At 42.7% G+C, this 27,280-nt stretch overlaps 1 protein-coding gene across 1 annotated transcript in view; it reads right to left on the bottom strand.

Annotated features, from left to right (window-relative positions):
* side-VI (sidestep VI) overlaps positions 1-27,280 on the bottom strand; it is a 1,063,375-nt gene that overhangs the window by 311,162 nt on the left and 724,933 nt on the right. Inside the window, exon 10 of the mRNA XM_065225644.1 lies at positions 17,715-17,845. Within this exon, the coding sequence (XP_065081716.1) occupies positions 17,715-17,845 (131 nt within the window). The remainder of the gene's footprint in view (positions 1-17,714; positions 17,846-27,280) is intronic.

Here is a 27,280-nt window from a genome sequence, read left to right as displayed (position 1 = left end):
GGTTTTTCTTCCCTTCCGAAGGAAGACGTGATCAGAGATTTTGTGCTTAAGAAAATCCCGGCGGCGCCGACTGGGCTTGAACCCAGGCCATTTGGGGTGAGAGGCAATCACGCTTACTACTACACCACCGGCGCCACTATCAAGATTGTAGGATTTCAAGTTCTTTAGAAAGCAAACTTTAGTCATTTTTGTCAAAGTTTTACCGAACATTCAGCTGTTCTGATTTTTCCTCGCTGACCGTTGTTAACAGCAGATAAATTAGTACGTAGCCGGAAACGTCGAGCGTTTCCTAATTTTAGCTTAGAACGTGTTTGTAGGAGGTGTCAGGTAATCACGCTTACCACTACACCACCGGCGCCGCTGTCAGTAAGATACTTGAGAAGACGTTTGAATCCGTTTGAATCCATATCTGTCACTCGGGCCATCTGATTCGAGGACCACCGATCACCATCCAAGATCATCCGATTCCGCTCAAGAAACCAGTGCGTGTTCTGGGGGTAGTACTGGATCGCACCCTAAGCTTCAACCAGCACTTCAGGATGGTGAAAAAAAAACTGTCGTAGCCGCATCAACATAGTCAGGACAATTTCCCGCCCACATCGGTCCAGCAACCGTGAGATCCGCCTTCGTGTCGCTCGGGCTGTTATGGACAGTCGACATTTCTACGGCCTCGAAATAACCTGCTTAGCCACCGAGAAGCTCAACCACATTCTCGCTCCGGTATACAATACCTACGTACGCATCGTATCTGGCCTTCTCCCTTCCACACCTGCAGACGCCGCTATCGATCTGCTGCAGCCATTTCTACGAAAGCCGCTGCCCTCCCCCTGTAAGACATCCGGGAACGAAAGGGTCTTTTTCCTCAACGAGGGGAACAGAGCCCTCCGCACTGCAGCCAACCGTGACCTCCCCCCGGTGGCCAGGGTCCACTGGCATGCAGAGAAGAGTTGGCGATCAAACGTCGTCTAAATAGATAAGCGGATTAAGAGTGGATTTCAAGCCGGGTCGGTTTATCCGGGGCACGTTCATCGCTTTAGGGACGGATCCCGGTCGCGGGCTGCAGTTGGACTCGGAATAGCAGGACGCCACTGAAACGAGTCAAAGTCTACCGGATCAATCGATGCTCGTGCCAACTGACTCACACAGCGCCATCCAAGCGCTGGAAGCCGAAGCCCTGAGCCACCCCTGGATACAAGCCATTACACGGTACGCCCCACTTTCAACCGTCTTTACGTGGATCTCCGGACACTGTGGTGTTCCCGGAAACAAGGCTGCAACCAGACTGGCGGGATCTGGTGCATCCCGTATTCGCTACACCAGGAACGTACCCTTCCTAGACGTCAGGCGTTGGATTGTGAATACTGTTATGGAAGCCTGGCAGCAGGAATGGTTCCAGTCGCGGACCACTTTCCTGAGGAAGATCAAGGAAACCGTGCGCTCCTGGCTGGACAGCCAAAAGTACAAGGACTAGCGGATCATCTCAAGACTCCGGACCGGCCATGCGAGGATTTCCTGTGATTTCGGCGGGACACCTTTCCGCAAAGTTTGTTCAATTTGCAGCATCCCCGCCTCGGTGTAACACGTGCTGTGTGTCTTTCCGGAGTTCCAGAAGCTACGCGAACAACACGGACTCCTGGAGAACGTCAGGAATCTGCTTGGTTACGACCCCTCAACGTTGGCTGCGCTGATCGCCTTTCTGAAGGACGCCCACGTGTATAATCAAATCTAGCCCCCCGTCGGTAGCTGCACTGATTGTGTTTTCCTCACCTTTCTATTTTTTTTTCTGGAGGTCAGGGTTTCTCCGCCGGATGGGGCACTGTCTCCTACTGTGGAGCTCTACTTTGTTCGCGCACCCAGTCCTCACCACAGCCCCGATGTAATCCTCACTTTACAATAAGTTTTTAAAATGTTGTCTGTCTCATTCGTTGGGTAATCAGAGCCAGTTATACGTCACGTTAATGTCGAATTGAAACCTATTTTTTGACGTAGGACTACGTCTGTGATTTCTATATCGGGGTACACTTTGTGAAAACCGAAAATGGAACATGTAACAAAATTATGAAAGATTTTGAACGTTAATCACTCAGCTGCCCCTGGACCAATTTCAAAAATGTTATCACCAATCGATCAGATATATTTCCACGCATCCGTAAAATTTAAGACTTTATCATTTTTCAAAATGTCACTATTGAAAATTGCACGAATGTGCAACAGTTGCTTTGATAATTAAAATTATCACCGATTGCCTGCAAAATAAGATTTCCCTAACACAGATTTCAAAGTTAAATTCCATCCGGTCTCACCAAACGGTGTTTATTCAATCACCGCGTGGTGAGTGGTGGTGTTCTCCAGTACACAACGAAAGGCTGCCTGCAAGCAGCGAGCTGCAGCCCACATGAGCATCCATAGAAAGAGGAAGAAGCTGCACCGCTATTGATTCGAATCAGTAGCTCTTCGTGAGTCGCAGTGGGCCATATATGTCAATCGCGTCATACTAAAGAGTATAAACAGAGAGAACCCCGCTCAAATGCCTATTGCTTCACAAAAAACGAGCTCCTGCTGCAGTTAACAAATAAGATTTATTATATAAGACCACGTAATCCTACGTCACCATTGCGTACACCCCATAGGGCTGTCTCTTGCAGTTTTTTGAGACAGGATCTAGCCTGACCATCTGCTATATAACGTGGTGAACTAGCCTACGGCTAAAACTCACGGTGATAAAGAAAAACATAATAAAAGGCCTTTATCTTCCGTTCCCTTTCCTCTTTCCTATCCTTTAGCATGCACTATCCATGATCTTTCCCAAACGTGTGTTCGGCGTGTGTCCTCCTAATCATTCCTGTTCCTCGTGTGCTTCGGGTTTTCGATTCGCTGGTTAATCCATTCAGTGAGACTCTCACGGACTTCCGTTTAGTCTAATTGACATGGGCGATGCCACGAGAAATGGGTTACATGCATCTACTCACGATTGGCAACCTATAGGGTTTATGCCGCTGCATATTGATGGGGAGACGGAGGCGCGCGGTACCGAAGCTGCATACGCACTACTTCAACCCAGAAACTATCGCGGATGCGATCATATTACCACTCTTGCCTCTTCCTCAAGTCGATTCGAATTGAACGATGCAAGCTAGGGCATTCCTCAGCTAGCCGCTAGTACAGACCTTTGTCCCCGCAATCGTAGAATTGTACGAAGTCCAATTTCACGAGAGCCAAAATTCTCGCAATTATAGTCTTGTGCTGAGCATCGTGGAGTCAGATCTGAGCTGTGCGATTCCCTTCGGGCTCGAGGTAGACAACCTAATGTTCCAGTTCGGGATATTTTGGCTAGACGTGATCTGGAGTTTATGAAACTCATATATGTTTACTTTAAGAATACTAACCTTAGATTGTAAGTTTAATTAACCTTGTGTTTAGTTTGTGTATTGTGCGTGTAGTTTTTTTTAATGTTTGTTTTCAAGATGAATAGAAATAAGTTCATGTTTTAGGATTAAATAAATATTTGTATAATAAATCATATTTCAAACCTCCTTCTCCGTTTCCCCATCCAAAAAATTGTAAATCTCCACTAACCTCGAGACGACCGCGAGTAATCGGTTCAATTCCTTTAACTCTAGATTTAAGACATTAATCATGTATAATGCAAATGATAACTCGGCTCTGTAAAGTTTATTCGATCGAGCCTGTACAAATAAATTAATATAAAAAAAAATTCTCGCAATTGTGCACCTGATTGTTAAAGCTTCGGAGCATCATCAATTCTGTAGAAATAAATTACTAGCTGAAAAAAAAACTTTATACATGGAAAGCGTACATGTTGGACATTTGTGTAATTTTCGATAGTGATCTACTGAAAATTGATAAAGTGTTCATTTCAGCAGATTTGTAGAAAGATTTACAATCGATTGGCTTGTTTAGAATTGGAATCCATCCGCTATTGACAGAGTTATAAGTAGTCAAAACCTGACCACTTTTCGTAACGTGGTGCAATATGTTGCCGAAAGACGTAGTCCTACGTCAAAAACACAATTTCCTAAGTTTTATCGCTAGGTGGTGTTGCAAATGTCTCAAACAGCTCCAAACACCATACTCTTATAGGAAATTATATGATCAACACCTTTGTCGAAGACCTGAAGACGATCCGAGTTGATCCTGAAAAATGTTTGGCATTTTACTGATTTAAATAAAAAATAAGAAAAAGAAAAAAAAATAAAATCAGTCAGACATCACTACAGTAAAATGCTAACAACTTTTTGTTTTCTATATCTTGAACTTCAAATCGAATCCCTAAGTTTTGATTTTTTTTAGAATTCTCTATGAAATTCCTGAATTTCCCTGCTCGTGTGATTTAGAAACCGACTCTTCCTAAAAACACATTGCGAATTGTGTATCCGATACCAATTTTAAAACAATTAAAAGCGCAATTAAGGTCATTGAGATCAAACGATTACAACTATCCTGAGAACAAATTAAACATCACTTAACATTGCCGGATTCATTTCCGTAGGATTCAGTGAGACCGAGCAAACGGTAAGCTTCAAAGAAACCACCACTGGCTGTGAACTGCACGACTCAACCAGCCACATAATTTCCGCCCGGTAATGATCGAAAAACATTTCTGCACTAATAACAATTAATCTTTATACCGCGTCGCAGCCGTCCCGCGTCGTAGAATGTTCCTCACAGTCGGACCGCAGAGCAGTATGTTGGCACGCTCGAAAGTGGACTCAACCTCGCCTCTGAGCATGAGAGAAACCCACATCGCTAATGGATTTTTTCCCTTATTTTGTTCATCATCGCCGCCAACCAACCCACCTAACCTCAATGTGCCTCTCAAAGGCGAAAGTGGAAAGCTTCTTTCGCCCCACGCTGATGCAGAGTTGCTTGTGGCAAAGTGCTGCCAGCCTACATCCCTGTATTATAAAGTATGTCAACAATTAACTCTGAGCTACTGGTCCCGTTCCGCCACACTTTTGTACTGTGTAAGCAGCAAGGATGTAGGTTTTGTGCCAAAAACTTGTAGCTCTTAGCTGCCGACCGACCAGCAGAAAACGAGCAATTCCTAAAGTACCTCGTCTGAGGGGGAGGGAACCACACAGCTAGCAGATAGAGCGAGCGGAAATGCAATTTTCCAACAGGCAAGGAGCATTTTTTTCCCCTTAACTCTTCTCTTTTTCTGGCTCTCGTGTCGTCGTCGTCGTTGTCGACAGGAACAACTTTTGCATCCCGTGTAATTGCAGCCATTTGAGCAATGCTACTTTCGTCGGCCATTTCTCCAACCTCCTGCGATGGTTTCATTCTTTCTGCAAATGAATTTCCTTGAAGAATGTAACATTTTTCGAGCTTTGCTCCTGCATGCGAACTTGGCTTGGAAGGGTCGGCCGGTCGGTGGAGGAGATCTGGATGCTGCAAATCGTAGGCTCACTGAGAACACAAGCACTTTGCCAGTTTTTGGTGCTTCTTCTGCTCGGGGATAATTGGCACAATTTTAGTGCAATTTCTATCTCGTGTAATCTTCTGCCTGAATTGGGGAAATCAATTAAAATAATGGAATGTTTTTGGTCGTTGCAGGATTGTTACCATTTCGGTGCGTCTATGAGTCTGTAGCATGTTGATCATGGTGGTCTAATGGCTGTGTTGGCCTTGTCTATCTGAACTTTCCTTACGGCACTCGAGGCATGTAATAGTTATTCATCCTTTTCAATTAATAGATCAAATTTCCTTCTTCGTTTATGGATATTCAAATCTAGGATTAAAGCAGTTAAAGGGAAAACAAACTTCCTCAGTTCGCATGGAACCTTTTCATATTCTTGAAACCTTGCATTTCGGAAATTTAGAAACAATACAGCGTCTCGGAAGCTTGGAAATTCATCAATCTCGGGATTTTTATAAATATTCCAAGGCCAACTTTTTTAGAAAATTGGTAAGACTTCAGATTCTGAATGGTTTTTTAAGGTTAAAAAAGTGTAAAAGCACCTGAAGCCAGCGTTGCCAGATATACCGATTTATCGGTATTTCTTCCGATTTCCGAACTAGATACCGATATACAGATAAGGTTCCTCAGAATACCGATTTTTGAGATTTTATACCGATTTATACCGATTTTTTTTTAAATAATCAAAATTATTATTGCTTGCCCGCGCTCGATTTTTTTAAGCCTTCGAAATTCTAAACAATCGTAAAGAAGCGCTTGATACTCTTTCGACTAATGTTTGCATTTTCTCGCCGTTTTTGACTACCCATCAATCGAGATATAGTCGATGGCTCTTTCCGGTAATTCCAAGGGAATCGAGAAATATTTTTTAAACATTATTTAACTTCCGGAAGTTTTTATTAATTTTTAAACTTCATCCAACTTTCCCTGCAATTTTCTTCCACCTTAACATGGAAGCTTCTTCAGCGTTTGCTCGAATGATTCTTTCATCATCTCCTGTCAGTTTTTCAACTTTTCCGGAACTTCAAGGATGCTATCAGATTTTTAGTGCGGATCCACACTAGCTGCATTTAAGAAGTTCTAAAACTTCAGAAAAGTCCAGACTTTTGTGTTAGTTTCTAAAAATCAAACACAGTTTCATTAACTTCTGTTAAAATTAAAAAACCCGGAAATTTCTGAAAAATCCAGCAAACTCCAGTGAACTTAAGGAAACATCATAAATATTTTGGAAACTTCACAAGTCTAACTTCACTTCAGGGAAATTTAATGGTTTTCAAGAACTTTAGTGAAGCTCAGAGAACATCAGGACAGATCAATTAATTTCAATGAGGCAATTTCCGAAAATTTTGGCAATGTCCCGAGGGGCTCATGCAAATTTAGGAAACGTAAGGGAAGCTACATGAGCATTAGAACATTGTGAGAACATTTTATGGGAAGTTCTATGCTTTTTTAATCGCAGTGTCTTTTTTTTTTCCTTTGGTTTGTTTTTTCCGTCGATCTTGTTTTCCGTGCTGAGCACCAATGCTACCGACGTGCCAGGAGGCAGCTCCCACACCTGGACCCTACATATCGACCCATCAACTCATGAACCGGGGACCAACGGCTTTACTTCCCTTCCGAAGGAAGGCGTGATCAGAGATGTTATGCCTCAGAACATCCCGGCGGCGCCGACTGGGATTGAACCCAGGCCTGCTGGGGTGAGAGGTAATCACGCTTACCACTACACCACTGGCGCCGCTAATCGCAGTGTCGATAACCTTAAAAAGTTAAAAAATCGGGAAGATCAGAGAACTTCACTGCTGATGTTACAATAAATTCAAGAAAATTGTGAGAGCACTTAAGAGATTTCATAATCTTCAAGGAAGTCCAGAGAACTTCAAAGATGATTAGAGATATTCCGGTATTCTCATTATAATCAGGGATATTCCGAGCGCTTCGAAAATGACCAGAGAACTCCCAAAACAGCCCCTAATTTCAGAAAAATTACAAGAACTTTAAAGGAATTCGGAGGAATTTTGGAATGATCCTAAAGGGCGAACACGAAATTATTGCGACACTTTTCTTATAATGTTTAGAATCAAACCAAAATTTTAGGGTAGTTTTATACATATATTTACTTCAAAAATCAAAAGAAAAGTTAATCGATGGAGCCTTGAGTGTAAAATTGAACGCATTTTCGCTTGTTGCCCTCGATCAAAGTCTTTACAGTGTCATCCGGTACCAGTTTATCAGTTTTTTTTCCATTTTCTTAACATGTCCTTCTCGTCTTTGACTGTCTTCTTGCTCTTCCGAAGTTCCCGCTTCATTATTGCCCAGTACTTCTCCACCGGGCGCAGCTCCGGACAGTTTAGCGGATTCATGTCCTTTGGAACAAAATGGACAGAATTGGCCTCATACCACTCCAGGACACTTTTAGAATAGTGGCATGATGCCAAATCTGGCCAAAATAGCGGAGCTTCGTCGTGCTGCTGCAAGAACGGCAAAAGGAGCTTCTCGAGGCACTCAGATTTGTAGATCTCGCCATTTACTGTGCCCTTTGTCACGAAAGGCTCACTCCTCAGTCCGCAAGAGCAGATGGCCTGCCAAATGAGATATTTGGAGGCGAACTTCGACATTTTCTTCTTCTTAAATTTGTCGTCCACATCGAACTTGTTCTTGCCGGTGAAAAACTCCAACCCCGGAATTTGCTTAAAATCGGCTTTTATATACGTTTCGTCGTCCATCACACAGCAGCCATATTTTGTCAGCATCTTCTCGTAGAGCTTCCGTGCCCGAGTTTTAGCCGTCGATTGTTGCCGCTCATCGCGGTTTGGGAAGTTCTGTACCTTGTATGTATGTAGTCCAGCTCTCTTCTTTGCATTCTGGACGTAGACGTTGGGATTTGCTTTAATCATCCGCTTCACCTTTCCCTCCGTCTTTTTGTTCTCCGGTCCCGGTTTTCTTCCAGCTCCTTTGCCGTGGTCCAACGTCAACCGCTCCTGGAACTGCTTCAACACTCTGGAGACGGTTGAATGGTGAATGTTCAACATTTTTCCCAACTGCCGGTGCGACAGGTCAGGAAATTCCAGGTGTTTGGAAAGAATTTGTTCTCTCAACTCGCGTTGGTTCACCTCCATTTTCGTTGAATCGAAAAACACGACTTCGAGTTTGACAGCATGTACACAATACACATCAATGAGAAAGTGTGCAAAATTTGGTTGATTTTTACCCAATGGTAAAAAAGTTATGCCCTGTTGAATGTGTCGCAATAATTTCGTGTTCGCCCCTTAAGTGCATATTAGGAATGTTCCAATAATTTCAGGGATATTTTTTGAATTATGTCCTTGTTTCTTTCGACTGTTCCGTAAGCGCTCTGGCTTCCCACTTCCGTCAGATGTTTCTTCCAATCTACCTTAGGAAGTTTCTGCCAGCGTCTCCAGGAAGTTCAATTAATTCTCCCGGAAATTTCTTTCGTCTTCTTCTGGAAGTTTGTCCTTAAGCCAAAGGTTTTTTTGTTCGACTTCTATTGACTCGGATTTCCGAGCTTCTTCTGGATTTCCCTGGAAATGGCTACTTCTGGAAATTTACTTCCGATTTCCGAAACTTTTCTGGTTTCCTTTGCATATGACATCCAATTTTTTTCCGTTAGTTTATTTAAATATTCGCCACAAGCTTCTCAGTTCGTGTCTTGGAAGTTTCCCGGAAGGTTTTCCAACTTTTCTTAGCACTTTCCTCGAACTTCATCCAGGAGAGCTTCTTTCGTCTTTCTCTGTATTTTTTTTCAGCTTCGTTCAGATACTAATTCAAACATTCCCCGGAATTTTCTGCCGGAATTTTCCGATCATAGTTCAAAAGCTAACATTTTGCTTTGATTAACGGATTTCTCAGACTTAAAACACTGCAACGACTACGGTGTAATCTGCCGGACATTTCGGCCATCGGTTGTGATCTTTTTCAAGGGAAAACATTGTTTGTCGTTATTGTCAAAAGTTTAGTCGTTGTTGTGGCTGATTTTCCAAATTTTGGTTTCATTTAATGATATTTAATTGAAAAAACTACTGGGTCACAATTTTGATGAACGATAATTAAAAAATAATTAAATTAAAAAATTAAAGTTTTTTTTATAAGACTGAGAAAGCCGTTAAACAAAGCTTTCAAAAATGGCAAAAATATAAAATCAATTCAATAGTAAATACCGATAAATAACGGTTTTTTATTCCTTTGATACCGATAAGCTTTAAAACAATCTGGCAACGCTGCTTGGAGCTTCCCAGATAACAATTTAATTGCTAATTGTCCAGATCCAGCGAAATTTGCACAAATAACCAGCTTGAAGTTGGGCAATCCATTCTCAGTGTGCAAAGTCCGGTGAATGGATATTTTCAGGATCAATAGCGGTGCCGGCAACCTCCTCAAATTCATCGGCGAAGGGACGGATTTTCAGTATGACAGGCGTTGCTAGCTGAGACCTGGACCCTCTGCATCTTCGCATCTAAAGATTTCACTCGAAAAACAACACTGTCTTTTGTGTATAAATTTGTATTTCATGGGTAAAAGTAAGTAAAACTTATTTAGAGTGTAATGTTTACATGTTTACAATCTCGTCACAATCTGTCAAGTGGTTATCGAGATGGCTTCCAAGCAAGAAGTGCTTCGACAAGCAATTATGGGAGCGGTCGTGGAAAATCCAGGCCAGTCCCACAGGTGGATCGCGAAACAGTTTGGAATCGACAATTCGACGATGTCCAGTGTGGTAAAATTGTTCAAGGAGACGACCCAACGGCGAGCTGGCAGCGGAAGAAAATCGAAAACGACCGACCCCGAGAACGCAAGGAAGGTAAGGAATTACTCCAAGCGCAATCTGCACCATTCGATTCGGGACGTGGCCAAGAAGGTCAATTCTTCCGTCTGGTTCGTCCAGCAGACAATGAAACGGGCCGGACTTCTTGTCTTCAAGGTAAGTAAGGTGCCTAACCGAATCGATACGGTGGCCAAATCTCGCGCCAGGAAGCTGTACCGCGAGTGGTTTGTGCAACCGAAATGCATCGTAATGGACTAGGAGACGTACATTAAAGCGGACGCCGAGCAGATCCCCGAAGTTCCGGAAGAAGAAGAAGGTCGACAAATTTGGCAAGAAGTAATTAGTGTGGCAGGCGATCTGTGGGTGCGGTAAAAGCAGCAAGCCGTGCATGACAACCGGCACCATCAACGGCCAGCATATATAAAGAAGAATGCCTCCAGAAGCGCCTGCTGTCCTTCCTCCGGTCCCACGAAGGTGACACTCTGTTTTGGCCGGATCTGGCATCGTGCCATTACGCGAAACCGGTGATGGAGTGGCATGAAGCCAACGATGTTGTTTTTGTACCGAAGGAGGAAAATCCACCAAACTCGCCAGAACTTCGCCCAATAGAAAAATTCTGGGAGATTACGGAGAAAATCTTTTAAAAACGACAAGGATTTGAAGAAAGAGTGGATGAAAGTGTGTAAGAAAGATGGCGCAAGTGTTGCACAGGATTTGATGGGTAGCGTTAAGTCCAAGGTGTGGGCATTTAGCCTAGGAGAGGATTTTGAATAAACAAACTTTTCAAAAACATAGCTAATATGTGTTTATATATTTCCTGAGAGTTTCAAAAATATCCGACTTAAAATGAATTTTTGGTGATCATTTTCGTCTGTTGCTTTTTTTTCGCGTACAGTCTTTTCATGGGAATGTAGTTGTTGGTACTGAAATGGTAGTGGTTCAGGATTTACCATGACATATTGCTGAGATCGATTGTATGCATTGCGACCGTATCAAATATATTAGAATGAAGGAGCTGGGAATTGAATCCATGATTTTCTGCTGACTAAACAAATCCCGATCTCCTTATTGTTATCCTTCAATCGCCATTGACTGTTACGTGAAATTGAACATCAGCAGCAAAGGAACCATTCCGGATGAATGACTTCCCTGGAAGGGTTTAACCATGATTTTCATCCAGCACATTTCCCATTGAACCACTGTGACTGCAACTAGGAATGGTTTCACAGATATCGGCTTATCAGTCACATGATGGATCAAAACGCTGCAACATTTTATGTTAGACGTTTCGGCCATTGGACTTGGCCATCTTCAGGGCATATACACTGTACAGTTGTACCATAGAGGTAACTCTAAGACAAGAAGGTCCCGAAGAAACGTGCTCAACTTTTTGGCTTCGGTCCCAAGCTAATTGATGGAACCCTCTAATAATAGGAAAATCCACGAACCCTTCATTTTATCTGTCAAACTTTCATAGCGAATAAAAACAAACATAGTGTAGTACTAGAATTTCGAAAAGAATAGGCTTGGGACCAATAGGCTAGTTAAGTAGTGAGCCAATTTTAAATCGTTAGTTTCCACCGGTTGGTTGTACCGTCTTTCGTTCAGCGTACAGACCTTCACGATCGTCATAGCTTTAGAAAAGATGCATTTAGAGCCTGGACTTTTGAGATTATCTATAATCGATGTCTTAGATTCTCTGTTAGATTAGGTTATTTTAAATTGGTTCTCCAGAAATACTTTGGGAATTCGCTAGAATCCTTCATAGAGTAGGGTAGAGAAACTTAAGCCTAATCGCCCATCTCGGGCCTATCGAGCAGAAAACTTCAAATAAATCCATGATTTCTGAGTTAACAAGTCAATTATGCAATACTTCAGTTAATAAGCTGCATTTAAAATCGAGAAATTTAGAAAACTTCAAAGAAGTTTGGAGATTTAACTTTAAGGATGCTCAGTGTACTTTGGGGTAGGACAAAGAACTTTCTACCAGTTCCATTAACTTCAAGAATGTTACAGTCACTTTCACACACACAATATGCGTTCAACTTGTCGGCGTTCATGTGTCCTGTGTTAAATTTGGCTCAGACTGTCTGCTTAACTGACTCGGACTTTCTGAGATGAAGTTGCATTCTGATCCGGAATCCAACAGCGCACATGCTGGATAGCGAGAACCGTGGCTGTCCTCGATCACAACAACTGCTCTAGCCAGCGTTGAGCTCAGAACTCGAATCGTTCTGGTTGCTGCGTTTACCCGAATGGTCTTCTCGGGTGATGCATTTCAACTGCTTCTTCCTTCGTGCTTGAACTACAGCAGTGTGTGGGGCCGAGCCTTGCAGTCCCGACATGAACACCTTTACGATCAATATCGAGGTAGATGTCCTCGTTTGATACAGTTTAGGCAGAGTATGAACGACTCCCTGCTGGATAACGACATTTCCGTGTAGGCTGAACACGTGTGTAGCCCATAACTCTCCGTATATGATGGGAGCTGTATTGTACGACATTGTGGCTGACCTTTGGAGAAATTGGCTTCCGTTTGGGTTGTTGAAGTTCGTTTCTGGAATCTACCTTCGCCGTTAGAGACTCGAGGATCTGAATTATCTGTTGTGTCTTGCTCCTTAGCGGACGTGTGTTTCTCGACGAGTAGCTAGATCCAGACGAGAATTCGGCAAAACTACCAGCCGAAATTTTGACCGTATCACCCTTTATTCTATTGGTTAGACGACTTGATCCAATCTTTGAATTGCTCGATCAGCCAGTCTATGGAGATCCATGAGCGATTCCTTGGTAAGTGAAGGCAGTTGCACTAGCGCTTTCACTTGCTTTCCCTTTAGTAGCTGTTTGTTGTACTATGTAGCAACGACTCCCAAGCAATCGGATTGTTGTTACTAGTAACCTTTAGCAGCCTTAGCTTCACCTGCTAAGCTATCCTTAAATTAGTGGAATTTTTCCACTTCCGGAAGATCTACCTTCACATGAATCAAGGACGTGTAGAGATCCCTGAAACTCAGCCAGTCCTCGATGTCTCCGTCGAAAGTCTGGAGTTTGATTTGCGGTAGGCGTACACGGTGTATTGTACCATGTGTACTGGCGGAGTCCGCACTCCGTGTTGACTGGTTTAGGACAGATTCATCCTGGAACTCCTTGCAATGATTTAGCATCGTAATAGTGAGAAGTTCTGACGAACTATCTGTGGAACATTCCGAAAATGTCTGATGCCTTTGGAAAATTTCTGGAAATTTTCCAAATTATGAGGCAAGTTTCGTAAATTTCAGGGAAGCACCATAAACTTCAGTGAAGTCCAGACAAGTAGAGATTCCATGATGAAGTTTGAATTGTTTTTATAAAATTGTGGAAGCTGCAATTGTAGTTAATAATGCTTCTGGAGAATTGTGGAAACTTTTCAAATGTTTTAAGAAGTTCATTGAAGTCTAGATATCTTCCGGCAATATATAAAAAAAAACTTATGATCGAGAGTGTAGTTCCAGTAAATTCATGGCAACTTTGAGAACTTCCCAGGAGTTCAGACACTCGCATTTCAAGTAACCCTGTCTATCGGTATCTGCTGGCGATTTATATTCTCGTATCAATTTGTAGCGTCTGATGGCTGTTCCTTTACAATGCAGAATAATTATTCGTTTTCTTAAAACTAGTTCACTAGTTAGGAAGGCTCAATCGCCTTAGATTTACGGAGCCGATACTTAATTATTCATTGTTTGTGTCAAAGTTCACTAAATTCTATGTCTAGTAGGAGTTGGGAACGATTCGTTATAAGTGCTTGCCGATTTTTATTGGTGTACTGAGACTGTGGCTTTTAAAAGTAAGGGTTCAACGGTAGTTGTCAAAATTATTTTATGTCTCAGATATCGGCAAGAAAGAAAATAAAGCGAATTGATAGCATTTTATAAATGACGCTCTTCCCTGTTGGTAAGGTGCAAAACCCGCGACGACCAGATTCAGGTCATAGGGTACCTTCTGTACAATTATGGGGTCAAATGAGCCCCGCAACATGCGCTTTGCAAATTGGAATGCTTGCTTAATCCGAGCAAAAAAGACCAAGCTAGCCTCATTCCTGAATGAACACAATATTGACGTCGGTATCTTTACCGAGACCCATCTCCTACCAGAAGATAGGCTTGCCATACCTTATTTTTGGTTGAACAGACTTGATCGCACCAGCTCCAGAGGAAACCCCGCGATTGCAACAAGTACATCATCGCCGGGGACCTCAACGCAAAACACCAAGCCTTGGAAAACAGCAGAAACAACAGGAACGGCATTATCTTGAACGACAACGTTGAAGAAGGTCACTACAACATCTTGAGCCCGGATTCTCCCACCCGGTTGAGTCGATCTGGAGCTCATTCAACCATCGATGTCTACATCTCCAATTTGGCCAACATCTCTAAACCAGTAGTCGTTCAAGATCTCAGCTCCGACCACTACCCGGTGGTAGCTGAGGTCGACTCATCAGTAAACCGTAGTAGTCCATCAGCAGGAATCGAGATCGGTGAGTAGCACTCTGAAAATCGATAGATCCACTAAAGACCTTATAACTCTCCGTAACCACCATACGCAGGTAGTACCAACGTTCTGGTCTGTCTGTTTATGAAACAAATTATAATCGCCTCACTGAAATCATCCAAACCAGAATGGTGAACCTCAGAAATGAGGATTTTACCAATAGGATCCGCGCTCTACCAGATTGTGCTAAGCCATTTTAGGAGTTAGCAAAAATCTTAAAAACCAAGCCTAGGCCCATTCCACCGTTGATTCCACTAGACAGTAACTCTGTGGATCATTTGATAACCCCTGCAGAGAAGGCTACCGAAATAGGTCGACATTTCGTCAGCTCGCATAATCTAGCACAAGACATGGTCAGTCCCCATGAAGATATTGTCAACAACCTTCATCAATCACCAACGATTTCTCTGAGGAGATGGAGAATACAGCTGACCAACTGGTGACCTATGTCAAAACATCCAAAAATATAAAGGCCCCAGGTTTCGACGGTATCCTCAACTTGGAACTGAAGCACCTAAGCCACCAGTTCTTCGATCACCTCGCGCTGATCTTTAACAGATGTGTGCATCTTAGCTACTTCCCCATCGTTGTGGAAGTTAGCTAAAGTTATTCCCATTCGGAAACCTGGGAAAGACCCCACCAGTCCAAAAAGCTACCGCCCCATCTGATTTCTCCCGGGGTTATCAAAATTGCTTGAAAACATCTTACTCGAGGAACAGTTTTGTTTTTGCCGCGGGTGCTCTACCCTGATCAACTGACTCGAGTAAAAAATGTCCTCAGACCTCTGCAATGGCTCTGCTTGACGTAGAAAAAGCCTTTGACGTCTGGCATGACGGGTTGCAAGCAATACAATCTTCCCAGCTGTTTGGTGAGGATAACAAACAATTATCTGCAGCAAGGATATTCCAGGTTTGCTTGCAAGGAGCTACATCCGAAGCGTACAACATCGCTGCAGGCGTTCCCCAATGTAGTATCCTGGGGGGCCCTGTTGTTCAATCTGTACACCTCCGATATGCCTGTACTTCCAGAATGTGGAATTCTGTCTCTGTTCGCAGACGACACCGCGATTATCTACCAAGGTAGAGTGATCAGAGTGCTAGTAGCGAAACTCCAAAGGGGCCTGGATGCCCTGACAGATTATTTCACTAGCTGGAAGATTTGTGTCAACGCTGCGAAGACCCAGACCATACAATTCCCCCACTCTAAATCACCAAGACTTTTTTTTCCGGTTGAGGATGACAAAATCAAGTTAAACGGCACAACGGTGGAATGGGCCTCAGAAGCCTCACACTAGACAACAAGCTTATCTTCAGGGAGCAAGTTGTCAAAACTGTCGTTAAATGGAACGGCATGATCAGATCCCTGTACCCGATCCCTGAAAAGCCCATCCGGTAAATCAATCAAAAAGGATACCAAATGTATTGCACAGCAATATTTTATTAATAAAGAAGAATATTTTACTACTTTTGGTAACTATTACGAAGTTTGCTCGCGAGTTAGTTGCAACTAAAGTTAACCCTCATCCCAGCATCAATTAGAGAGATCCAAATTGTACTTACAAACATTAACATATTTTTCTCTATTTCCATGACAGCACTGGGAGGTTTTAAAAACAAACGAGCACACTGACGTTTGTCAGAATACAAACAGTCCCACTCTTGATACCCGATTCAGGTTAGAACTGAAGAAAAAAAAATCACTATGTAGGGGAAATGGCTCTAATGTTGACCTATGGATCTAAGATTGGGCCCATCGCTAAAAATCTGCTATTTATCAATTTTATCTAGATTAACGCGTCATTGGGACGGTACTAATGGATATTTTTGGTTGCTATTGAAAATTTAGCCGATTGCTGAATTTATGTATGGGTCCAAATTAGGGACACTTAGGCCGACATTACATACATTTCCCCTATATGTTTGGGACCTTTTGTCATACACATACACTCAAGCTCCGGATCCAGCAGCACTCAATCTGGTTCCGTTCGTCCTTGATCGATCCTGGCTGGGTGGTGGTGGTTTGCCGCACTGCGCAAACCGTCAGACAACACAAAATTCACAGGAAATTGTTCCAGTCACAGCATGGATCGAACAACGACCACCGTCACCGACTACGGTGACGGCGACGACGGCGTTGACGGCGGGGTGCTGGTAAAGTTGGCCGAAAATTTTGAGCCATTTAGAAGGGAATGTAATATTCATGAGACGAGATGATGTAGGACACACGGTAAAACGGAAACTTTCGTTCCTTCGTTGGTTCGTTCCGGCAGACTTTGTCGGTAGATATATGTAGAGATACATGGTGTGTTACGTACGGTCGGTCGGTACGTGCCTACCATTTAGAAATCATCGAACGGAGCTGCTGGGTGGAAGAAAGCATTGGATTGGATGAGCGACCAGTAGTGGCACTGGTTGGTGTGGTTGCTGTCTTGGGGGATTTATTTGACCCACTTCGACGTTAGATGATGATGAGCCATATGTACGATGCTGCTGGAGCTACACATTCGATGTGGGTTCAAGCTCAAGCGACTTCTGGCGTTCGTTTAATGCAAGTTTAAAGCAATCGAAGCAAAGTAAGTTCAAGTTTCCACAACCGAATTGCAGAAGATTGAAGAGATTTTTCGGAAAGTAATTTCCGGAAATGGTTGGAAAGAGTACTCAAACGATTAAAACTCAAGAAAAAGAGCAGTTTCCCTGGCAAATATTTTCTCACTCGTCCAATTCCATCGCGCCATCACCGGTGGCAGATCGTTAGAGGAAATCCCATTCAAAACTAACACTATTTTTATCGTATCCCATCGTAGTCCATCGAGAACGTCTTCATCCGTAGGTATCCCAAAAGACAACACCGGGAAAACAGACTCATCGAAAGAAGAGCATGGCTATCGAGCAGTGAAATGGAATTGTTACCATTTGCCAGTTCTTCTTCTTTCTTTCATTTTTTTTTAGTTCGGTTCGGAAATGGGATACTCACATTATGCTTCCACACCACTTTGTATGCAGACGGATTTGCATTCACTTTACATTCAAAGTACACGTCATCTCCTTCCTCGATGTCTTCCGGATTCATATTCGTCCCCAGCTCGAGCTTCAGCGTGGGTAGATCTGCAAGAAAATGGTGCGGAAAGAGAGAGAAAAAAAAAGTTGTTAGAACGAATAAGTGTTACGGACAAATGGAAAGTGATGGTGCAGTAAAAGAAAAGACGACCGTCGTCGTCGGGAGAAAAAACAATCCAAGCGATAGCGCGAAATGGTGGCGGAAAAAAAGGTGAACTACGGACCGGAAATATCCATATCATTTTCATAGGATAATACGATCGGAACGGAAAACTAGCTGGTATATGTGTACGTCTGGGATGGCTTTTTCCGTAGTCGTCCCAGCTGAAGATAAGGAAGAAGAATGAGAAAAAATAAACTTGTTCGCATTAAAATTAAATGCTAAGAGAGGCAAGTGCTCCTGAAGTGATTCCTTTTGCCCGGGACTTTTTGTTGGGGGAACATGTGAAGATTCGCTTGGAAGTGGATGGATTTCAGTGTTATGAGAACAAGAAGTTACAAGTGATTTAAAAATCCATCGATGCGTATGACATTAAAGTATGGAACAACATCATTTGGGTCTATTTCGGATTTGAAAACGGTTTTCACTCAAGTGCATACTATTCCTAATATATTATGAAAAAAAACACGAAACGAATTATACGTCACGCTTGGTTTCCCTGTACGTTTCGGGCACGTGCCATACGATGTTTTTAGAAAAATTGAACACTTTAGCCTGCTTGGACGCGGACCACGATGAATTTTCCAGGTGACAGCACGATTTTTTTTCTACGCTCCTCTTGCATGGTGACTGTCTCCAAAACAAGAGCGTTTTATGAACTGAAAAAATACACTGTTATTGTTTTTGTTGATGTCAACAAATAGACGTCAAAAGCGTCTGAAAACGTCCGCTAGGAGCACTGCACTAAGCAAAATAGTTTTTTCCATTACTAAGTGGGCCATGGTTTAGTTGGTTACTTGCAAAACGACTAAAGCTGATATCACACTGTTTGCCCAAACGACAAATATTTGACTCGTTAAGGAGGATATGAGAGTTCTGATGACTTGCCACCTATATAAGCCTATATGAGCCAAGCATAAAGAGTAGCGAGTTTGATCCGTAGTAGTCGAGTACCTATCATGCACATGCTACTATCAAGTGGTAGAAAGAGAGGTAAATACAAAAGTTTTGCTTCGAGCGTTCTGAAAATGCTAAACCATGCAGCTCAAAGGAGAGGAAGTTATTATTGAGGAACTATCCTCGTTAATCATAGGAAGCCTCGGGTCCTTATGGACTTCCTTCAGAAGCCTAACGGATATCCCAGTAAAGCATGAACATGAGCATGATTGACCGCCCACGGTTGCTCTGGGTAAGAGGGTAGGGTTTGCAGCAGGGTTCGTTTTGGTAAACGATAAGCTGAATTGATGTCCTAACGATAGGGAGGGGTTAATGTATAAATAAATAAAAAGGAATGATCGCACCAAATAACTAAGTGAAGCTTGTGCACCAACAGCAACCGGCCTTCTCCTAACGGATATCCCAGTAAAGTCAAAGAAACTATCCGAGAAGTCCTATGAACGCCTCCAAGCTCGTTTTGTTTGCGTCAAATAAATCGTTTTCTACTTTATTTGTTCCCAAACAGATTTCAGGAGAACCAATCCGGCATCCGGGAGGGACTTTAAATGATCGATTTCTCAAATAAAATTTATGACTGCTTACAATAAACATAGTCAAACTATTGATTTTTTAATGACAAAAACCAGATTAACGCAGTATTTTAATTCTATTCATAATTTTAACACATGACTTGTAGCTTGTAGAAACTGGTCTACTTCTGATTGACGACAATAAATAAATAAATAAAGTGGTAATCGTGATTACCTCTCACCCCAGCAGGCCTGGGTTCAATCCCAGTTGGCGCCGCCGGAATGTTCTGAGGCATAACATCTCTGATCACGCCTTTCTTTGAAAGATAAGTAAAGCCAATGGTCGGAAATGCCAATTCGGTGAACTTAATTGTTTTGCGGTCAAACCGTTAACTTAATCCAAAAACTGTCTTCAGAAGAATTGTTCACAAAAACATTGCGCATATTATGACAACTACTATCATGGCATACTGTGAAAAAAATTAGAAAATAAACTAAATTTTTTTGCAAAAGAGATAGAAGGGCAGTTTTTTCAGCAAAGTTGTAGTACTTACAAAAAAATGAAACTTTGTTACAGACACCAAATTTGTATAACGAATACTTGTAAAGATATGAAGCGTTTTTGTTGGAAACCCCCTTAAATTTTTATTGTATAACTTTTTTATAACAGTTTTTGATGTAAACAATGTTCAAAAAAAATGTAAACAACATACAAATACATATTTTTGCTGAATACAGAATGTGGCTAAAATCATCCCTTTCAAAGTTATAGTATTTTTAACATTTATTTTTCCTTAATTTCAGCTGCATATAGGGGAGAAGGTGGCAAACCGAGACACAGCAACAAATACTCTTTTTAAAGCTTAGACTCTGTACTAAAAAGTAGTGAAGGTTTGGTTAGCGCCAATTCATAAGTTATTCACTCACTTATGAATTGGCGCTAACCAAACCTTCACTACTTTGTAGTACAGAGTCTAAGCTTTAAAAAGAGTATTTGTTGCTGTCTCGGTTTGCCACCTTCTCCCCTATATGCAGCTGAAATTAAGGAAAAATAATTGTCGAAAGTACTATAACTTTGAAAGGGATGATGTCAACGTGTCACGTTGAATGTTCACGTGTTTGGCATTTTTCTATATAAAAATAACCCTGTCTCCTCATTTATGAACGGTAAATTACGGATTAAAGAAACAGATATTATCAAACTCATCCGTGAACAACAAAGAAATTTTGTGTGTATATGCATTAACAAAAAAAGATTAATTTAAACAAAACATTTTCCAAGACAAGCACTTTGTGTGCTTAGCTCACTACAGTTGTCAATATATATTTTGGTTAGAAAAGAGTGAAATTAAAGCGGTGGTGCAAATTTGTTCCAACCGCATTCTTCGGGGGAATGCAGTATGAGCATTGACAAAGAGCCAAGGAATAAAAAACATCTCCAAATGACAAAATGACAAGCGATCAACGAACCGAATGATAACGCAATGTCAGAAGTGGAAAGTAATAATGATATAATCTTCTTCCTTCTTTTTCATGACAAGCAGCTCGGGCGACACATCTCACTCGGGGCGGTAGAAGGAAACAAGCAAAATGATGGCAAGCTGCTTCACGAAGTAAAACCGACGTGTGTTAATGGGAATGTTTTTGTTATGTCTTTTCTCGATTCAGATCATGCTATGTCCTTATCCGTGTTTATTGCAACAAAGCAGGCAAGCAATATTGCATTATCCTTCTACCACTCTGATCGAGCTATGTTACAGAGCGAGTTTGTCATGGTAGTCGTAGCAACCGTTTTGTTTGTATCTTTGGTTGCTTTATGTGTTTGGATTCGCTGCATAGAGCTGTTAGTTTACACGCTGCATTAGTGTTCGTGAGATCTTGGCTAGTCTGCTTTAGCACATCAGCTTCAGGCACACTTATTATTTGTTCTTGTTGTCATTCTCCAGTAGTTGTATTCTCCATTTTTATACTTTGTGTTGTGGTGCGTGCTGAATAAGTGTAAAATCAACATGGCCTCTGATAACGCAGGTATGTTTTCAATAGAAATTATTTCTTTATCTGATGTTCACTGATGTATAATTTTGAAACTTTTGTAGTTTCGATTGTAAAACGGGAATTATTTTCAATCTTGCGAAGTGCCGGTGGAGATTTAACAACAAAAATTCGCAAAATATACGAGTTTGTTGCTGATTTGTATAGAATGAAATCTGATATCAAAACCGACGTGGCGAAAGAAGTTGAAGAATGTGTGCGATATTTATGCAAGCGGTTCCAAGAAATGTGGTTGAAGCACAATCGAACTGCAAGCAAGGTTTTGGCGGATCATGCTAGTTTTATGGATGAGTCGTTTCAATTGCCACATAATGTTCTATTGAAGCTACCATCATCCAATTCAGGTATGAACTCACAGCCGAGCGAACGTGGGCGTAAAACGTTATCGTTCAAGGATAGTTCTGAGGCCGTCAAATAAGAAAAACGTTTGACCTTCGAACGACATACGATACAGAAGATTTACTTTATGCAGCTCAAATGAAACTTACAAATACAAGGCAAAAAAATGTTGCGAAGTCATTATTGCAAGAACTGACAGTGGGATCGTCCGATGCAGCAAATCAGTATAAACCCACAGATTCCATTGTTGCATATAGCCCACTTGACGCGGTTGCCTTGATTGTGGATCTGAGTCTTAGTAAGCATGAGTACAACCAACTGCGAACACAAGCCAAAAAACGAAACTGTAATATTTTACCTATGTAGTTATGACAGAGTACTTGAAGCTAAGAAAACCTGCTACCCACCGGAGAGTTTTTTTTCTGGTTGGAGAAACTGTAGTTAAAATTCAGTTACAAGCATTACTTGACCACACAACCAAACGAATCCTGGAAGGTTCATCACTCAACAGTTTTTCTGATTCGGAGCTAGTGAAGGTTACCCTGATTGTGAAATGGGGATGTGACGGTAGTACTGGTCACAGTCAGTACTAAAGGAATACGGTGCGGATGGGGCGGACAGGAAATAACCAGGACAACACTTAACAATGAACAAGTTTTATTAACGATAAAGTTATCTTGGTATGACTGCTCTCTTCAGTGTCTTGATATGGAATGACGCTAGAAAATTGATTGGAGTGTTCAAGACAGCAATCCAACGCCTACTTTGTTAACACCCCCTCTCGTTTGGATACTCCTAGCTTCGTCCTTAATTCCTCGAATCGGCCAGCGTCCAAGGACTTGGTGAAGAAGTCAGCTAATTGGTTCTCACTTGCAATTGGTTCTATCAGCAGCTTCCCAGCGGTGACAAGATCCCGAAGAAAATGATGTTTGATATCAATATGCTTCACTCTCTTGGTCTCCACGTTCTTAGCCATGCCGATGCACCCACGATTGTCTTCATATATGGCAACTGGCTCGATCTGCCTTTCACCCAAATCGCCTAGGACACCAATCAACCATATTGCTTCCGATGCTGCAGCGCTTAACGCCACATACTCTGCTTCACTTGATGAAGTGGCGACCGTCGTTTGTTTTTTACTAGACCAGGCAACAGTCGATCCAAACACCTGGAAGACAAATCCGCTCACTGACTTCCTGTCCTCGGTATCGGTAGCCCAGTCTGCATCCGCGAACCCAACTAGTGGTTTTGCTTGAACATCCCGGGTTAAAGTCAAGCAATGATCCATCGTCCCTCTCAGGTAACGCACTACTCGCTTGAGCGCGGTCCAGTGCTGTTGTCCGGGTTGAGCTTGGAATCTCCCCAGGTACCCGACAGGATAGCAAATGTCCGATCTCGTTGATACCATCACGTACATTAAACTTCCCAGTAGCTCACGATACGGTACTCCATTAGCTTCGGAAACTTGACGATAAAGCTGCAACCCTTTCTCCATCGGGGTCCTTGTAGGATTGCATTCCAACATGCCAAACTTCTGGAAGATCTTTTCTAGGCTTGCTTCTTGAGACAGCATCATCTTTCCGTCTTGTCGATTGTAGCGTATCTTCATGCCAAGGAAATGGCTAAGCTCTCCACAGTCGGTCATGGCGAACATCCGGGATAATTCGTTCTTCAATTTCAAAATTGTTGACAGCTTCGCTCCCGCTATGAGAAGGTCATCAACATATAGTACGACGAAAATGGCATCTTCCCCCCTCTCGTCGGTACGGGTGTACAGGCAATAATCGTGCTTGGAACGAATAAAACCTAACTTCAGCAGCGCTTGATTGAACTTCTCGTTCCAGCAGCGAGGGGACTGCTTCAAGCCATACAGACTCTTTTTCAATTTGCACACCGTGCCAGCTCTCGCCTTGACGCCGTTCGGAACCGCCATGAATATTTTCTCTTGCAGCTCACCGTGAAGAAACGCCGTCTTCACATCCATTTGGTGGAAATGGAACCCTTTTTGAACACCGACAGCCAGCACAAAACGGATTGTCGTCAGCTTCGCCACAGGTGCGTAGGTTTCGTTGTAGTCCAAACCGGCTTTCTGCAAGAAACCTTTGACGACCAACCTTGCTTTATAGCGCACAGGGTTTCCTTCTTCATCCTCTTTCGTGCGGAAGATCCACTTTGACTGCAGCGGTTTGACGCCGGTTGGGCATGGCACCAATTCCCATACCTTGTTGGCCTCCAGGGATTTCAGTTCTTCATCGATTGCATCCAGCCACAGTTTTTGGTCATTCCGCGCGTTGATTTCATCGTACGAGTCCGGGAAATCTGGGAATGTTGAAATTTTTCCAGCAGACGTTGCTCTGAACCCAGTTAGAAAGTCAAGAAACTTACCTGGGAGCCTGCGCTCCCGTTCACCACGCCTAGTGTTTGACTCTGAACAGTCTTCACCTCTTGATTGTGAAGGGAGCGCCCCAGGTTTTTCAAGTTGCTCCTCAGGTTGTTCGTCTAGTTCAACCTCATCCTCGTCATCACTTAGCACAGGCATCGCGTCTTCGAACTCAACTTGCTGGTCATCTGGCTGCTCTTCCAATTCAGCTTGCTGGTCATCTTCGACGGCCGGATACAGCATTGGAATCACCAACGGTACCCTCGAATCTTGACTGTCTTCAAAAGCGTACGGTAATGAATTCTCGTCAAATTTGATATCACGGGCTACGAGGATTTTTCTTGACGTTCTATCCCAAAGGCGGTATCCGTTGGGACCATAGCCCACCATCACCGCCTCGCGACTCTTGTTGTCCAGCTTTTTCCGGAGTTGACCTGGCACCCATGCAAATGCTTTGCATCCGAAAATCCTCAATTTCGATAGATCAGGTTTCACACCGGTCCAATACTCAGCAGGCGTACGGTTGTCCGATAGAGCAGCAGTAGGGCAACGATTTAATATATACGTACCGGTAAGCACTGCTTCCGACCACATGTACTTGGGCATATTCGAGTCGATCAGCATTGTCCTTACCTTTTCAATTAGCGTTCGATTGAACCTCTCGGCAACTCCGTTCTGTTGCGGAGAATATGCTACGGTTGGCTAGATTTGAATCCCCTTTCGCTTGTAGAATGCTTCTTGTTCCTTAGAGCCGTACTCACGCCCTTGATCCACGGTTAGCTTGCTGATTCGTTTTTCGAACTGGGCGGTCACCATCGCTTCGTATTCTTGAAAACGACCAAAAACCTCGGACTTCTTCTTCATCACGTAGATACACGCAAAGTGACTATAATCGTCGATGAATGAAACAAAATACTTCAATCCATCCCAGGCCGGAGGATTGATTGGTCCACACACGTCCGAGTGAATCCGCTCTAGTAGACGACTAGCTCTTTCACGAGTTCCGTCGAAGGGTTCTCTGCATTGCTTACCGAGCACGCAAGTGTCACAGAACCCGATAGCATTGACCTTCGGACCAAATCCTTCCGCCACACTATACCGGGCCAACGTGTTCATCGTGGTCTGACTGGCGTGACCCAAACGACGATGCCAGAGTTTTCCAGCGTCCGATGCGCATGGATTTGCGGTAGCTCCTGACACGTCCAAGTTTAAATCCAATTCGTACAAATTACCTCGTAGATGCGCTACTCCAATTACTGAGTCATTCCTTTTCATCATCGCTTGATGCTTTCCACCACGGCTTGTGAATAGTACGTCGATTCCCGCTTGGGACATCTTCTTCACGGATAGCAGGTTTCCTCTCAGCTTGGGCACGAAAATCACATTTTTCATTTCAAACTTCACACCTTCTCTTGATAGTCCAGTAACTTCACCTTCGTAGTTTCCGATAATTGAAACACCATCTTTGGCTACATCGATCACGAACGGTTGTTTGAGTTTCCTCACCGACTGCATGCATTCCAAAGTGTTCACCAGATGGTCGCTGCATCCAGAATCCACAACGAAAACTGACCTCTTATGTTCCGTCTTCGTCGGCATCTTGTTCACCATGAATGAAACTGATTTGCTGTTAACGGCCGCATTCACCTTACCTTCTGGCTTCTTAACATAGCAATCTTTTTGCATATGTCCCACCTTTCCGCAACGATGGCATTTTCCGGTAAACTTTTTGGTCTTCTTATTTCGTCCTCCGACAAACGCTGCACTCCTATCTTCACAAGAATCATCCATCCGATCAGACCGCTTGGATTCCTCCGCCAACAATCGTTGCTTCACGGTTTCCAACGTCAGGTCCTTTTCGTTTATATTCTCTAAAGCTGTTACCATGGAGTCGTAGCTGTCGCCACGGTCCATAAGAGTTTAATGCACGGATCAGACATAATTCTCCATTTCAATGTTCCTATGGGACAATTGCCTGAAGAGGCACAAGAGTCACTAAATAAAGTGATTAAAAGGTTCAGACTAGATCACACTCGAAAATCATCACGAGCTACAACAAACGGTGATCTCATGCGGCGACTATTTGTTTCTTCAGATCCACTTATTGCTGGTTTGCGTGTAAAATCTTAGAAGAAAGACAGAGAGTTTTCCGAAGATGCACAGTTTTTGTTAGATTTTACAGACAGCGAAGAGGAAACAGATGAAGAGGGAAACTTTTTTTTGTTATCATCTTAACTTCTCAGAACAATTGTTATTGTTAAATTATAGATAAAACTACCCAACAGCAAGATAATTGTGATCTTCTTGACTCACGCGGATAAATGAAAGTGAAAGCCAATTTCAAAACCATTTTTAATCACAATAACCTACAGACTCTTCCTCACACGCACACTTAAATGGATACATACAGAAAATTTCCTTGTTGTTCACGGATGAGTTTGATAATTTCTGTTTCTATAATTCGTAATTTACCGTTCATAAATGAGGAAACAGGGATATTTTCATATAAAAAAGGACATACACGTGAACATTCATCGTGACACTATTCACTCACTTATGAATTGGTGCTAACCAAACCTTCACTACTTTGTAAAGGGTGATACGGTCAAAATTTGGTCAATATCAACTTGACGTATTTCTTTCAATTTTGCATTTAAAAAACCTGAACACCCCTCATTTTGAAGGTGTGTGTGTGTAGAATGTTGCTCCTATTTTGATTTTGGAATTCACTCTTCAGTTGTCAAAATGCCGTCCAAGCAAGAAGAGCAGCGTATCAAAATTTTGCTCGCGCATCGCGAAAATCCGAGCTACTCGCACGCAAAGTTGGCAAAATCGCTAAAAGTTGCCAAATCAACCGTTAAAAATGTAATTAAAGTGTTTGGGGAACGTTTGTCGACAGCCAGGAAGTCTGGATCGGGGGGAAATCGAAAACCGGAAGCCGCTGAGACGACAAAGAGAGTTGCCGGTAGTTTCAAGCGAAACCCTAACCTCTCTCTCCGAGATGCCGCAAATAAGCTGGGTGTATCGTCTACAACCGTGCATCGAGCCAAAAAACGAGCCGGACTATCGACTTACAAGAAGGTAGT

This window comes from Ochlerotatus camptorhynchus, unplaced genomic scaffold (assembly GCF_037179485.1).
Source record: "Ochlerotatus camptorhynchus isolate MF236.1 unplaced genomic scaffold, CSIRO-AGI_Acam_v1.1 ptg000232l, whole genome shotgun sequence".
NCBI lineage: Eukaryota > Metazoa > Arthropoda > Insecta > Diptera > Culicidae > Ochlerotatus > Ochlerotatus camptorhynchus.
The sequence above is the reverse complement of the archived record's forward strand: the minus strand, read 5'-3'. Positions and strand labels throughout refer to the sequence as shown.